Consider the following 14,621-nt stretch of genomic DNA (forward strand, 5'->3'; position numbering starts at 1 on the left):
TTCCCTTGCATCAGTCAGCTGTACATAAAGAGGTTTTTCTAAGGGGTGTGAAGAAACACTTAAGTGTAAAACTTATTCCCTGATCTTCCAGGAGTTTACAACAGAACCGAAGAGATTAGTCGTGTATCACACTCCAGGGCGGTCAATGAAACGTGACAAATGAGTTGACAGGGGCAGTGACGCGGAGGAATTCGCAGTTAGGGATCATTGAGGCCGGAGTTTTTTTCAGGGAAGACTTTAAAAAGTGGGATGTAAGCTAGGTGCAAAGTGGCCGGTAGGGTTGTAGGACGACGGGAAGTCGCGGAATTTTGGCGAAGGAGCCAGGCGTGGCAAACAGGGAGTCGTGTGCCCCACACGCCCGGCCCACGGCGCGTGCGCAGCCGGACACTCGCGCAGGGCTGGCGGCCCGCGGGAAGCTGTGTGCGACCCGCGAGCGCTAAACCGCGCGCCATGGCGGGAAAAGAGTTGCGCATGCGCGGCTTATGCTTCAGGCAGGCTAGGATGGGGAAGGGGAGGTGGAGTTTCCCACAGGGAACTTGACCCGTTAATCCGCAGCGGCCATGGCGGCGCGCTCGCCGCCCTCGCCGCCTCCTCCGCCCCCAGCACGAGAGTTGGGCTCCTGGTTCCCAGATGTCGGGCGGGCGGATGAGATACACGCAGTGCGCAGTGAGGCCTCGGGTCTTGCCGGCACAGCGCGGGAGGTCGTCGCGGATAAAAGTGATTTATCCGCTCGGGGCCAAGAAGGGCCAGAGGGCCGGGCAGGGCGAGGGGGTGCGGCTCCGGCTCTTGCTCCTTTCGTTAGCGCGCCCACGGGATCCAGGCGGCTAGAGGGTATCTCTGTAGAGGAGGCGATGGTGACCCGGACGCAGCTGCTGGAAGAAGAGCTGAGCAACCTAAAGGAGGAGTTGGCCCTGTGTCAGGTATCGAGGACTCCTGCCGCCGGACTTTTCCTTCCTCAGCGGGCCGGGGGGAGGCGCACCCCTCTCGCTGTGGCCTTCGCTGTGTCGCTCCGCGGGTTTGGGACCCACCCAGCTCCGCCGGCGACGCTCCCTTCGGGCTCCCACGCCCAGCCGGGCGGGCCGCCTGCTGCTGGAGGGACGCGGCAGCGCCCAGCTCCCCGATTTCCGGCGGCCGCCCCTCTCTGGACACCGGCCGGGCGGGGTTCGCCTCGGCGCCTTGGGTTTGGTTTCCTTCATTTGGATGTTGTCAAAACGCTCAGTCGTGGTCTCTCCTCCTTACCCGCTTCTCTCCTCCCCCCAAAACCTCAATTCTCGGTGGTGACTGCAGTGGTATCTGGTGCAGCGGAAGTGAAGTTGCGGTCCAAGAGTTGAAAATGTTGAACAGGAAAGTGTAAACACTTTAGTTAAAATAAAATCCGTCGATGAAGGAGCCGCCTGGTTAAAAAATTTCAAGCCCCTACTTGTCCTTTCTCTTACCTTGTCAAACTTAAGTTGTAAACGTAGACCTGAAATTTTTAGGGAGTCTCGAACTGGGAACTTAAAAACACAAATCAATGATGCTTGATATATATTAACCGACTGTAATAATCCCAAAGTTCTTGAATGAGAAATCACATTTTCACGTGTTCTTGCCGTTGAAAACCAGTTAGTAAATTCATTAACACTACTTTCCTGTTATTTGTAGATAGTTTGTGTATACTTAAGATGAGCTTAACTGTACTCTTATGTTCAAAAAGATATAATTTACCTTAAGTTTTGCATCTTTACCACCTCTGCTCTGATTCCACCAGAACCCAGACAGGTTTGTGTTATTAAATATTGGGGACCCACTCCGCAATAGATCTTTGAGTCACCTTCTCTTCAAGATAGAAATCGTTTAGGACCTGCTAACCACCAACTAACTTTGCAAACAGTATCACCAGTTTAGATTAATAAAACAATTCATGAAATTCCTTCTCATAGTTTGTTTTATTGGATTCTTTTGTCCGTTTTGTTGTCTTTGCCGACTGAGTCAAGGCTGAAAAAACAGAATGATCTTGTTCAAATTGAACATATCTTTCCTTAAGTAGGGGAGATATTATGTGGCTGCTCCCTTTTCTATTTTTTCTTTTCACTGGTTCAGGAGCAAAGGGATGCATAAAATACAAATGAACTAAAGTATTCTGCCATCTATACACTTCACCCTGGAGAAGTTTAAAGTTATGAACACATGGTGGAGGACTTTGTTTTTTTAACAGTCCTAATCTAAGATGCTGTTTATAACTTTTACACTGCCCTCTCAACCCCCATTCTAGCAAGTTAAAGAGCAAAGACACATTTAATGATCAGCCTGGTAAAGGCAGTCCATCTGCTGGGAACAGTTTAATGACCTCCTTTCCCCCAGTCCATTTGCTGTTACATGCTTTAAAAATGTGCTTGAAACATGTAGTTGGCCTTTATGACCTTGGATATATATGGACTAGGAAGATAATTAAAGTAATTTAGGTAGACATAAGAATACAGATATGGTCATGATTAGCTAGAGCAATAGTTCTTGAAATTTTGTAATATTGACACGGTTACATGCATATAAACATATGCATTACAGTGGTGTGAGATGAGGTTGGCTGTATACCATACCGAAGAACTTCCATCAAACCAGACTCCTGCTCTTGGGGAAACTTGGGAGCAATAGTAACAGAATTCCCAATTGTTTTGTAAAAAAGCATCTAAGTAACTAAACATTCAGTTTTATATAATTTCTTTTGTTTCTTTGACTTATTGAGCTTTAATTCACAGAACCAAGAATACACAGTATTAAAACTGTTTTTTAAACCTTTAAAAAACTGTCACCCAAAGTAAGGAATTCACTTTACATCTCAACCCCGTAGATACACATGCATATCGTTAATTTCTGAAAGAAATTTTATCCTAACGGTGTATCATGAACTCTGATATTTTCTTCTAGTCTTGAAAGAATGCTGTTCAGATACACTAAATTTCACTACTAAGAATTGGGTCAGAACTTCCAGTGTGGGTAAAAACCCCAATCTTGCAGTAAGTGTGGTTATACTTAAACTTTTTTTCATTTGGTCCCTAAATGAGCAAGCAATTTACAAATAATGCATAGCTGAAGAAAGATTGATTAATTTCATGGTTGGGAGAAAAACTGCATTGGACATGTTGAGGATAGTAGGTCATTTTCCAAACCTAGCTTTTTTCTAAGGAATTTTCAAGGGTATTCCAAGGGGACTTTTGAGTACATGACTCTTTTTTTTCCTTATTTACTGATTAATGCCATCATACTCTTTAATTTCGATTATATATTTCAAGAATATATTCTATTTCTGAAAAGATGCTGTGGGTATGTGTATGATGCAGATTAGTATATAATTAATACCATTTGTAGAATACCAGATGAGAAAAAATAATGTTTATTTTATATATATATGGCAAAGAGCTCATTTCCACTTTTGGTAGCAACCAAAAATATTTACTAAATTTTATGCCAACTTCAGATAACAAATTATTTAGGGTATTTAAATGAAATGAATGCCCATTATTTCAACTTTAATGGTGAAAGTAACTTTTATAAGCATGTGATGTTGGAATTCATGAACAGAGAACTCAGTTATATTTTATGTTATTTAGGTGTGTTGAAACCTTGGTTGACAGGTCACAAAATTTTTTTTTAATGAGAACTTACTATGTTATTGTGTATCTCCACTGTTAGTATTAATAGATAAATCTTGTACAAATGTAGGAACTATTTTTCATAATAAGTTATTGAATGGCTACTTTCTAATGGACTGTGTAATTAAATTTCTTCCATGTTTTTCCCTAGATTCTGATGTGTTTAAATATAAGAAATAGTTTACCTGTTAGTTGAATTCATCCTGTAGAGTTCATTGTGGGCTTCTTTGTTTCTGGCACTAAACTAGGCGCTGGGAGAGTAGGTACCCCAAAGAGGTAATCTTGGGTATCTGTGTTGTATAGGTGATAGTTATTTCCATGCCAGATGAAAAGTTAGTACATCACAAAGGCAATTTAGACCCAGATCACCTAACATTTAGTCCATTCTTTCATAGGTCAAGTTTAATTAACTTTGTGAGAAGAGGTAGGGACTTTTGTTTTGACTTAAAATGATTTGATACTACTTGAAAGTTCTGTAAGGATAAAGAGTTTTATAATTAATGTTTTAAATTAGTAATTTTAAAAGTTTTTTTTTAATTTTTAAAAAGAACATCTTTATGTGCCCAAAGAGAGGCAAGTAGAGAAAAGTAGAGTTGTTTTTTTTTTTAAAAATAGTGTCTGGCATCTATTTTTGCCTTTTTTTTGGGGGGCAGCAATTTGTGTACAATGCAGGTCTTTTAGTAATTAAAGATATAATCCACTTTGAAGATAATATAGCATTTCAATAACTTAATAGCATACAAAAACATGGATACAGTTGTCCATATATCCTTTCATAGCATTTTATTGCTCACACAAGAACTTACTATTTTGTCCAAATCACCAATTATCACTTATAAATTTATAGTATTTTTAGATGACAAAACCTGAATATTGTTGTTTATCATAATTTAAATTTAAGAAAAAGAAATTAATTACTATCTAAAATTTAAAGAATTTTGGCAATTAGAAAATTCCCCACTAAATGACTTATGGGTGTAGATGGTAATTACAAAATAGTAACAATGGTGTGTTCCTGGAAGAGCTTTTTCTTCTGATTTCTTTTTTCTTGGTCTCTGGTAAAAAAATCAAACCAAGGAGTGAAAACTTACTTTCTCTTTGGTTGAGATTGAAGAGGTGATGTGAAATAACAATAGCAACAACTACCACAACAACAAAAGGAAAAGATAAAAAGAAACATATAAATAAAATGAAAAGGTGTTTTATCAGACATTTACTGATTTCTTTCTATGCCCCTCTTACTGTGCCAGAGCTAAATATTACTTTTTGTTTATCAGTAATTTAGGTGTTTAGAAATTTCATCAACATACCTTTTAAAACAGAGATGCTAGAGAATATACTGTTGCATGGCTTGCCTTTTCCTCATCTTCACTGCCTTTTGAATTATATAACTTGTGTTTTATGTATTGACGCTCCTTGTCCTTAACTTAAATCATTTTAATATCCAAATGCTGAATTCTGGCTTCTAAAAGGATAAAGTAAATCACAATTTATGAGTATAGTAAGGTAGTTTACTGTGCAGTACTCAGGCTGTCAAAGTTTTTTTATTTAAAAAATTTTTTTTTACCAAAATATGGCAATGATTTAAGCTTTAAAGAATGAAAAAAAAGTCTAGATGAAAGTATAGGTAAATATATTTACAGTCTTGGAGTAGAGAAGTTCTTTCTAACTGGTACATAAAATCCAAAAGCCACAATGGAAAAGATAGATACATTTGAATATATAAATATGTAAAATTAATAACTAACATTTGCCCAAGAAAGGTACCATCATAAATGAAGTTAAATAAACAGCAAAAGATTTGGAAAAATAATTGTGACATATTTGGTAGACAAAGATCTAATTTTAAGATTTCCTAGAGGTCACATGATAACTTCTTATATTTCATTGTCAGAGCTTAAGTCACATAGCCCATAAGGCAATACATGTTTTCATTGGGACACAAAGAGCCAAAATGGTTTCATTTATTAGAAGGAAGGGGAAAATGGATGAGAGAGAAATGTACAAATAGCATAAATAAGTAGCAGTATCTGCCACACAAGTAAACCTTTTACTAGTTACTAATTTTCTAAAGTAAATATAGAATTAGTAAATGAAATTTATCATGAAAAAAAAAAAAAAAGAAATAGAGTAAGGAGTACCAGAGACTTAGGAGTTTTGATGGCTATTATAAATTTAGTAATCAGAGAAGCTTTCTCTGAGGAAGTGACATTTAAGCAAAGATCTGAATGAAGTAGGGAAATAAGTGACGTGAAATGGTACATTGTGCAAATGCCCTGTTGAAAGTAGAGCAAATAGAGCAAGGTAAATGTGAAAAACAGGGGGAGTGATAGATGAGGTTGGAGATGTATATAAGGAACCAGATCATGTGGGGTCTTGTAGTACTGGTAGTACATTCAGATTGTTTTCTTAGTCTGCTGGGATCCATTGGAGAGTCTTGAGCTATAAAGAGGCTCAGAGATCACTGCAGAAAGCTAGGAGGAGGAGGTGACTACCAGGATGTTAGTAGTGAAGGTGTTGAGAAGAAGTGGTCAGAATTGGGATATGTTCTATAGGTAAGGCCAATGGGATTTGCTGGTGGCTTGAATAATGAAGTGTGAGGAAATAAAACAACCAAGATTGACTCCTAGGTTTTAGGTGTCATTTGTGTCATTTTTTTTGATACAGAAGCACAGATTTTTGAGAGCTTAGGGAATTAAGAATTTTATTTTGGATAAGTTAAATTTGAGATGCTTTCTATGCATCCAAATGGATGTGGGAGTTACCAGTATTCAATTAGTATGTAAAATCGTGGATGAGCTTACCTAGGCCAGTGGTTTTTAACCATGAGTACACAGAATCACCTGCGGAGCTTATAAAAAATACTGATGTTTGGTCGTTACCTGAGATCAGTTAAATCAGACTCTCTAGAGCATTAGTATTTTTTCTTAAAAGCTCCCCAAAGGTGATTCCTGATAACCCAGCATTGATAAAAAATGACCTAGAGAATAATGAATAAATTGTCCATTGTCCATTGGATTAGGAAATATGGAGGACCAGACAAATAATTTTAGTATAGATGTGGGAGGAGAATCAGGATGGAACATGTTATAAAGTGAATCAGAGGTGAGAAAATGGAAAAAGTGATTATAGGAATTCTTTCAAGGAATTTTGCTGAAAAAGAGAGCTGGGAAAAAGAGCACTAGCTGAAGGGCAAGCTCCTTTTAGAGTAAATTTTGCCTTGGTACTCAGCATTTAATATTTTATGCATTTGCACCTCAAAATGTCAGTGGTAGAAATAGTGTAAATGAATGTGAATAACCAATTTAAGAACTTTTTAAAGTAAAACTTAATTGCTATGCTTTTTAAGAATCTATTGGTATAATAATAGTTATAGAAAGTAGGAAATCATGAAATATGTTTTTTTAATCTATTTAACATAATAGTTTGTCTTGTCTGATACAGCTACAGAACAATACATTTAAAATGTCTTTCATTTCTTTAAGGCTGATAAAGAATTTGTATGGTCTTTGTGGAAACGTCTTCAAGTGACAAACCCAGATCTCACACAGGCAGTCAGCTTGGTTGTAGAAAGGTGAGCTCCCAAGTTATTTTTTCATGAGTATTTGATTTGTTAACTTTGGTTCTCTTCAGTACTAAAGTGAAAACTTTGTGTTAATGTCCTAAAGAGATTTATTTAATTTTTAAACTAAGAACATTTTTTTTTGTGTGTGTGGCACAGGACCTAATTATTGGATGTATTTTAAGGGGTGCCTGTTCACCAAGTGTGTACAGGTGTGACATGTCTCCTCATTATCTGTAAATGAGAGCGTGTATTTGTCTTGAACTGTTACAGCTCAACTTTAAAAACTGGAGAAGTCCCTGTTGTTTGGCTTCTTACTCCATAGACTGCTTCTATAGGAAACTTGCTAGGCATGATATGCTCAGTTTTATGGTAAGATAATTACAGCTTGGGATGACCTTGCCAGAATATAATAAGTGTCCTGGAATAGGTTGAGGGAGTTCTCTTTGCACTCTGTATTACCCTGTAGGGGATGCACAGTCATTTAGTATAGATTATTGGGCCTCTCCTTGGTCATTAGAAACAGTGGAGTGATGCTGGGTACTCCTTATCAAACATTCTGTATACAGTAGTCCCATGACACTTAGTATAGCCATTAAAACACTTGCTTTCCTATTAAACAGATTTCATTACACTTCCTAAATGAGAAGCTAAGCATATGGACACATTTTCCTTTTTATATTGGACTCATGATTATATAATCTAAATATCATTTTTGAGAACTTGAAATATACTCCCCTTTTGAGTCTTTAGCCCTGGGATCATTCCAATATTATGTAGAATTTGATTTTTAAAAAAATCTTGTGATATATGACTGGCTATGTCTTATTTGGCCATCCTTCGTTATTGAGTTAGGTCTGTTTAATTATTGAACCTTGATCTTCCTGGACAATATTTCCCCCACATACCTAATTTTTAAAAAAAACCATTTCCTTATTATAAAGAATGCCTATGTTTTTTGTCAGATAACTTTTATTATACATTGAAGACATTCTTCCTAGAGCCAGTCCTCTGGCTTGGTATGAATTTGGACCAATTGCTTTCTAAACCTACTCCTATCTGTTATCTTAGGATTCTTTTCATTGTATTCCTGAATTAGTTCCACAGGTTCTAGGGTTTTACATCTTCCTTTTTCTTTCTGTTGGATTATATTTTCAATTTCTTTCCTTAATAAACATGCACAGGTAGTGGCACTTTGTGACTTTTTCATTCCTGATTAAATGCCCATCTTTTCTTCTTTTTGATTGATACTTTAGCTGAGCATAACATATTGTGTCCTTATAATTTTCTCTTGGACTTTGAAAGCATGCCTCTTGCTATTTTCTAGTATATGGTGTATATGTAACTCACTTGAAACTTTTAGGATTTTTATATGTGATATTGTGAAATTTCTACATTCATCTATTTGCAGCTTTTTGACATTCATCCTTCTCAGCCTTTGGTGGGTACTTTCAATCTGAAGATTTAAGATTTTCTTCAGAGTCAGGAAATGTTCTCCCACTATAAATTTTTTCTGTGTTGTCTGTGTCCTTCCTTTAGACACTCTTATTGGAGGCTTGGATCTTCTGGATTTGGCCTTCTTTTCTCTTCTCTCTTGTTTTCCATCTTTTTATCTTTTTGTTCTGTCTCCTGAATGGCCTTCCTTTTCTTCCAGGACTAAAGGGATTTTCCACTTTGGTCTAATTATTTATTATTTTTAGAAATCAAACTTTTACTTCTAAGAACATTCTTATTTGAACTTTACTCTTTGATAGCTGTCTTCTTTAATAGGGTAACTTTTTAATCTCTCTGATTATAATTTTAAGCTTTTTTTTGTTTCTTCTGCATAATTTGTGTATGTTCTTATTCATTCTCTTTCATGCTGATGGTTTTCTTCAAATGCGTGGCGATCCTTTCCTGATGGTTCATATTTTTAAATGGAGGTTGTAGCATTTTGATATAGTTATGAATTCCAAAAATAGATACTGGATTATGTTTGTAAACTGATCTGTACCTGGACATGATTAAATTTTGATTAGGGCTTTGATTTGATTTGATCAGTAGGGCATGGCAAAGGACAGAGTTGGAGATTTTGATGTTGGCGTTTTGCTCTTGGAGTTTATGAGTTGGAACCCAGGAAGTGAACACGCAGGAGAAGAACACAGAGGAAAAGAGACAGCTCATTAGACACAGCAGAAGCCCTGGGGAGAGACAGAGCTCTTTGCCTGATAGTCTACAGGTGACCTTTTGTAGAGAGACAAAGCCTAGAGAGCCTCATAGTCTACAGCTACCTTGTAGAGAAAACAAAGGAGGTGATCCCAGAGAGAAATGAACCCTGGAAAGAAAGGAACCCAGGAAGCCTGAACCCTGGCAGACATAGGCAGCTGTCTTGCTCCAACCTGTGGCAATATACTTTTTTGTGAGGGAAGTAACTTATGATTTATGGCCTGGTAACTGTAAGCTCCTACCCCAAATAAATACCTTTTATGAAAGCCAACAGATTTCTTGTACTTTGCATCAGCACTCCTTTGGCTGACTAATACAGAGGTCTATATTGCTTATGTGGATTCACTTTGTACTTTTGTATGTCTGTTTTCCAGAGGCTTCTTTAAGTTGAAGTGTTGACTTTGTGTAAGGGATGAGAGAGTAAGTGTGTGGACAGGCAGGTTTTCCTTAAGGTTTGAGGCAGATGGACTCACTGTAGAGAACCAGAGTCAGGTCCTTATGACAGGCTTTTTTCTCTGTATTGCTGGCCTCAAGAATCATAGTAGAGGCTATTGGCCAGCAAATGGTTGTTTCGGAAGTAGTTTTGGGACATTTGCTGTAGGCTAATGCTGCAGATAACTTTTCTGAACATGAATGAATGGGAGACCCTGCTTTTTGGTAGATGGTTTGTTAATTAATAATCTTGATTCTTCTGGGTGCCTGCTCTCTGTACTTAATAATTAGGCACTTTGAACCTCTGTGGCTTCTTCCAGGAAAAATAGCTTTCTCTTGCATAGTAGACCTCTATGATTAGGGCTTCAATTTGATTTGATCAGTAAGGATCAAATCAGTTTGGATTATAATTTATTTTTTTTACTCTCCTCCCCGCCCCCGCCTGTGGCTTGCTTGTTGTCTGCTCTTTGTGTCCATTCGTTGCGCCCTCTCCTGTGTTTTTTTTAATTGTCTTCCCTTTTTTTGTTGCATCCCCTTGTTGAGTCGGCTCTCCGTGGCGTGTGGGTGAGCCTGCCTTCACAAGGAGGCCCCAGGACGCGAGCCCAGGGGCCTCCCATAGGTAGACAGGAACCCAACGATTGAGCCACAGCTGCTTCCCTGGATTATGATTTTCTCCTCTGGCTTATTTATCCCTATCAGTCTATCTTTCTGTCTTTCAAAATGTCCATTTTGGCCCAATTTCCTGTTTTCCGTGTTGATAGGGATTTAGTCAATACAATTTGATTTGGAGATATCAGTGTTATGTTAGCACATCATTTTTAATTGGCAGTATACTACCCTTTTTTTTAATGGTTACATTATATTTTCTTTGATGTATCATTTTAAATCAGACTTTGTTGTATAGTAAGTTTATTTATTTATTTATTTTTTTAATGATGCTGAGACGATAGGCCTTGTGAATAGATCTTTGCCTGCCTGTATCATTGGTTTCAATCAAAGCGGCTACTGGAGAGTGGATAGTCTGGGATTGCTAATCATCCTGAAATAAATAGCATAATCCTGCCTGTTGTTCCCTGGAGTGATGTATCCCAGAAAAACGTGTTATTAATCTTAATCCTTTCCTGTGAGTATAAATAGGAACTTTGGAGATGTCATTGTTACTTGAGGTGTGCCCAAACTGAATGGGGGTGGGCCTTAATCCCGTGTGTGGCTGAGGTCCTTATAAGCAAAGATAATTGGACACAGAAATAGAAGCCATGGGGAGCAGCCAGAAGCAGGAAGCAATGAAACTTGGAAGAGAAATATGATAGAGGACCCAAAGATTGCCAGGAAACAGCCCAAGAATGCCAGTTTTTGGGGAGAAAACTATGTCTTGATAATGCCTTGATTTAGACTTTCTTTTAGCCTCAAAACCATAAGCTAATAAATTCCTATTGTTTAAGCAAACCCATTTCATAGTATTTGCTTGAGTAGCCTAGGAAACTAAAACAATAGCATTCTTCCAGCTTCAATAATTATAAACACATGGCCAATTTTATTTCATCTATAAAACTCTCTGCTATATTCTCTTTCTTCTCTGCTTCCCTATCAACAAAGGATTATTTTAAAGCAAACCCTGCTATTTTACCCATAAATACTTCTGTGTATATCTCTAAGACATAAGGGCTCTTTTTTACCTAACCACAATATAATTTTCATACCTAGAATTCTACAGTTATCCCCTAATAAAATAAAACATACAATCAATTTTTATGAGACAATTTGTCTAATCGTTTTATAACTTTTTTTAAAGTTGATTTGTTCAAATGAGATTCCCAACAATGTGTATAGATTCTACACATTGAACCTAAGATTCTTTCTCCTCCTTCTCTTTCTCTTTTTCTTTGCACTATATTTTAGATGAAGTCAGGTTATTTACCCTGAAGAGTTTCCCACAACCTGGATTTTGCTGATTGTAGTCCTTTGTGCTTTATATTCACCATAACTTTGTAGTTAGATTTAGAGGCTTATTCTGATTCAGGTTAGATTTTTTTTCAAAAATCCTTCTTAGGTATTGTTACATAATTCTTATTGTATCACATCATGAAGAATGTGCTGACTTACTGTCTCTCTTTTTTTATGATGTTAAGGTTGATCAGTGGGTTATGTTTCTGGGGTCTTTTTGATCTAGAACCACCTGTGCTCCTGTTCTTTTAAAAGGGCATCATCTTGTTAAAGAAACAGTTATTAGTTGCCCTGTAAAATGTCTTTTATTTTGGATACATACAATTGTTCCCTGTCTTGTCTTTTTAATATCTCCTTTTAGTTATTGTAAACTGGATGGCAGATCTAAAAATGACTTACATTCAAGTTCAGCTTTTGGCATGGATAATTCATAGGTAGTGCTGTATACCTCATAACCTTTTATTAATATATCAGGAAATACTTCCTGTCTTATTGTGCCATTTTCAGTGGTAATATTGATTAGTGCGTTTAGATGGTGACTGTCAGACTGTTCCATTACAAAGTTGTGATTTTATCCTTATCACCAGCAAGTAATCCATTGATGCCATTCAAGTACTCATTTCCCCATCAACATTTTAAAAAACTTTTTATTTGAAATAATTCCATACTTAACAGAACAGTTGCAAAAATAATGCAAACCCCCTACAGAGAACTTCAACATATCCCCCCACCCACATACCCAGATTCACCAGCTTTTTACATTTAGCCACAGTTGTTGTATCATTCCATCTATCTCTTCATTTGTCTATCTGTCCTTCTGTCTGTGCTTTGGTCTATATTTTCCAAACACTTCATAGTTTCATGTACATTTTCTAAGAACAAGGATATTTACCTATGTAATTACCTTAAGTACAGTTACCTAGTTTGAGAAATTTAACATTGATATAACGCTTAGTTTTTTAAAAATTTTTTTAATGTTACATTAAAAAAATATGAGGTCCCCATATATCCCCCCACCCCCCTCACCCCGCTGCTCCCCGCATAACAACAACCTCCTCAATCATCATGAGACATTCATTGCATTTGGTAAATACATCTCTGAGCACCGCTGCACCTCATGGTCAATGGTCCACATCATAGCCCACACACTCTTACAGTCCACCCAGTGGGCATGGGAGGACATACAATGTCTGGTAACTGTCCCTTCAGCACCACCTGGGACAACTCCAAATCCAAAAAACGCCCCCATATCACATCTCTTTCTCACACTCCCTGCCCCCAGCAGCCACTATGGCCACTTTCTCCACACCAATGCCATATTTTCTTTGATTACTAATCACAGTAGTTCATGAATAGAATATCAGTAAGTCCACTCTAATCCATACTCTATTCCTCCATCCTGTGGACCTTACAATGATTATGTCCACTCCACATCTATATCAAGAGGGGGCTTAGATTCCACATGTGTGTTGGATGCAATTCTCCTGCTTTCAGTTGTAGGCAATCTTGGCTCCCTGGTGTGGTGGTTGACCTTCTTCACCTCCATGTTAACGCTTAGTTTGTGTCTCAATTTTTTCATCTGTCCTATTGTAGCAGTCTGATATTGTTTATGAATTCCAAAAATAGATATTGGATTATGTTTGTAAACTGGTCTTTTTCTCTGGGTGTGATTAAATTATGATTAGGGCTTTGATTGGGCCATGTCAGTAAGATGTTGAGTCTCTGCCCCCTTGGTGACTCACAGATAAAACTACAAGGCAGAGCAATGGAGTTTTTTGGAGTTTTGATGTGGATCCTGGGGAAGTAAAGACATGGAGAAGGAAGACACAAGGGAGTTGTGAGCTGCATCCTAGGAAGTAAGCACAGAGAGGAGCAGAGTAGCTGAACCTGTAGAGAATTGAGCCCCATGTAGAGAGACAGAGCTTGTCTCCTAATAGTCTACAGCTGGCCTTGTGGAGAGAGGCAAAGCCTAGAGAGCCTCTTAGTCTACAGCTGACCTTGTGGAGAAAAAAGAGGCACTGAGCTGGGAGAGAAATGAGCCCCGGGAAGAGAAGAATCCAGGAAGCCTGAACCCTGGCAGATGTTGGCAGCTATCTTGCCCCAACACATGCAATAGACTTTGGTGAGGGAGGTAACTTAGGCTTTATGGCCTGGTAGCTGTTAACTTCTACTCCAAATAAATACCCTTTATAAAAACCAACCGATATCTAGTATTTTGCATTAGCACCCATTTGGCTGACTAATACACCTACTAATGTCCTTTTGGGACTTTTCTTCTCCATTATTAGTTCTAGTACAGGAACATGTGTTGCATTTAATTGTCATTGCCTCTTTAGTTGCTTTTTTTAAATTCGTAATTGTTAAAACATACATACAACATAAACCTTCCCATCTCATCCAACCTAAGCATACCTGTTGTAGTTTCCTTGACTGCTCAAGCAAATACCATGAAATAGGGTTGGCTTAAATGATGGGAATTTATGAGCTCACAGTGTTGAGGCTAAGAGAAAGTCCAAATCAAGACATCATCAAGGTGATGCTTTCTTTCTAAAACCTGGCATTCTGCGGCTGGCTGCCAGCAATCCTTGGTTCTTAGCTCCTCTGTTACATGGCAATGCACATGGTAGCCTCTACTGGCCTCTTTGTTCTCTGCTGGATTCCGTTGAGTTTTAGCTTCTTGCTTCCCATGCTGTATCTGAACTGAAGTCTCAACAATAGATCCTATTTACAGTGGATTCACACACCCACAGGAATGGATTACGTTTAAGAACATGTGTTTCTAGGGTACATACAGCCCCAGACCACCACAATACCAGTGAGTGGGATTAATTATATTCATAATGTTG

The 14,621-nt window shown here is 38.0% G+C and overlaps 1 protein-coding gene across 4 annotated transcripts in view; it reads left to right on the plus strand.

The window, feature by feature from the left end:
- Window positions 1-443: 443 nt before the first annotated feature.
- The window catches only part of CNTLN (centlein), a 425,457-nt gene continuing 411,279 nt past the window's right edge, over window positions 444-14,621 (plus strand). For 3 of the 4 annotated variants that reach the window (XM_058301903.2, XM_058301901.2, XM_071216755.1), the window contains exons 1-2: window positions 446-920; window positions 7,118-7,206. In XM_058301903.2, the coding sequence (XP_058157886.1) occupies window positions 561-920; window positions 7,118-7,206 (449 nt within the window). In that variant the 5' untranslated portion in view covers window positions 446-560. Of the gene's footprint in view, window positions 921-7,117; window positions 7,207-14,621 lie in introns of all 4 variants that reach the window. The other variant, XM_058301902.2, reaches the window with a different exon arrangement.

The sequence above is a fragment of the Dasypus novemcinctus genome, chromosome 8 (genome assembly GCF_030445035.2).
Source record: "Dasypus novemcinctus isolate mDasNov1 chromosome 8, mDasNov1.1.hap2, whole genome shotgun sequence".
Classification (NCBI taxonomy): Eukaryota; Metazoa; Chordata; class Mammalia; order Cingulata; family Dasypodidae; genus Dasypus; species Dasypus novemcinctus.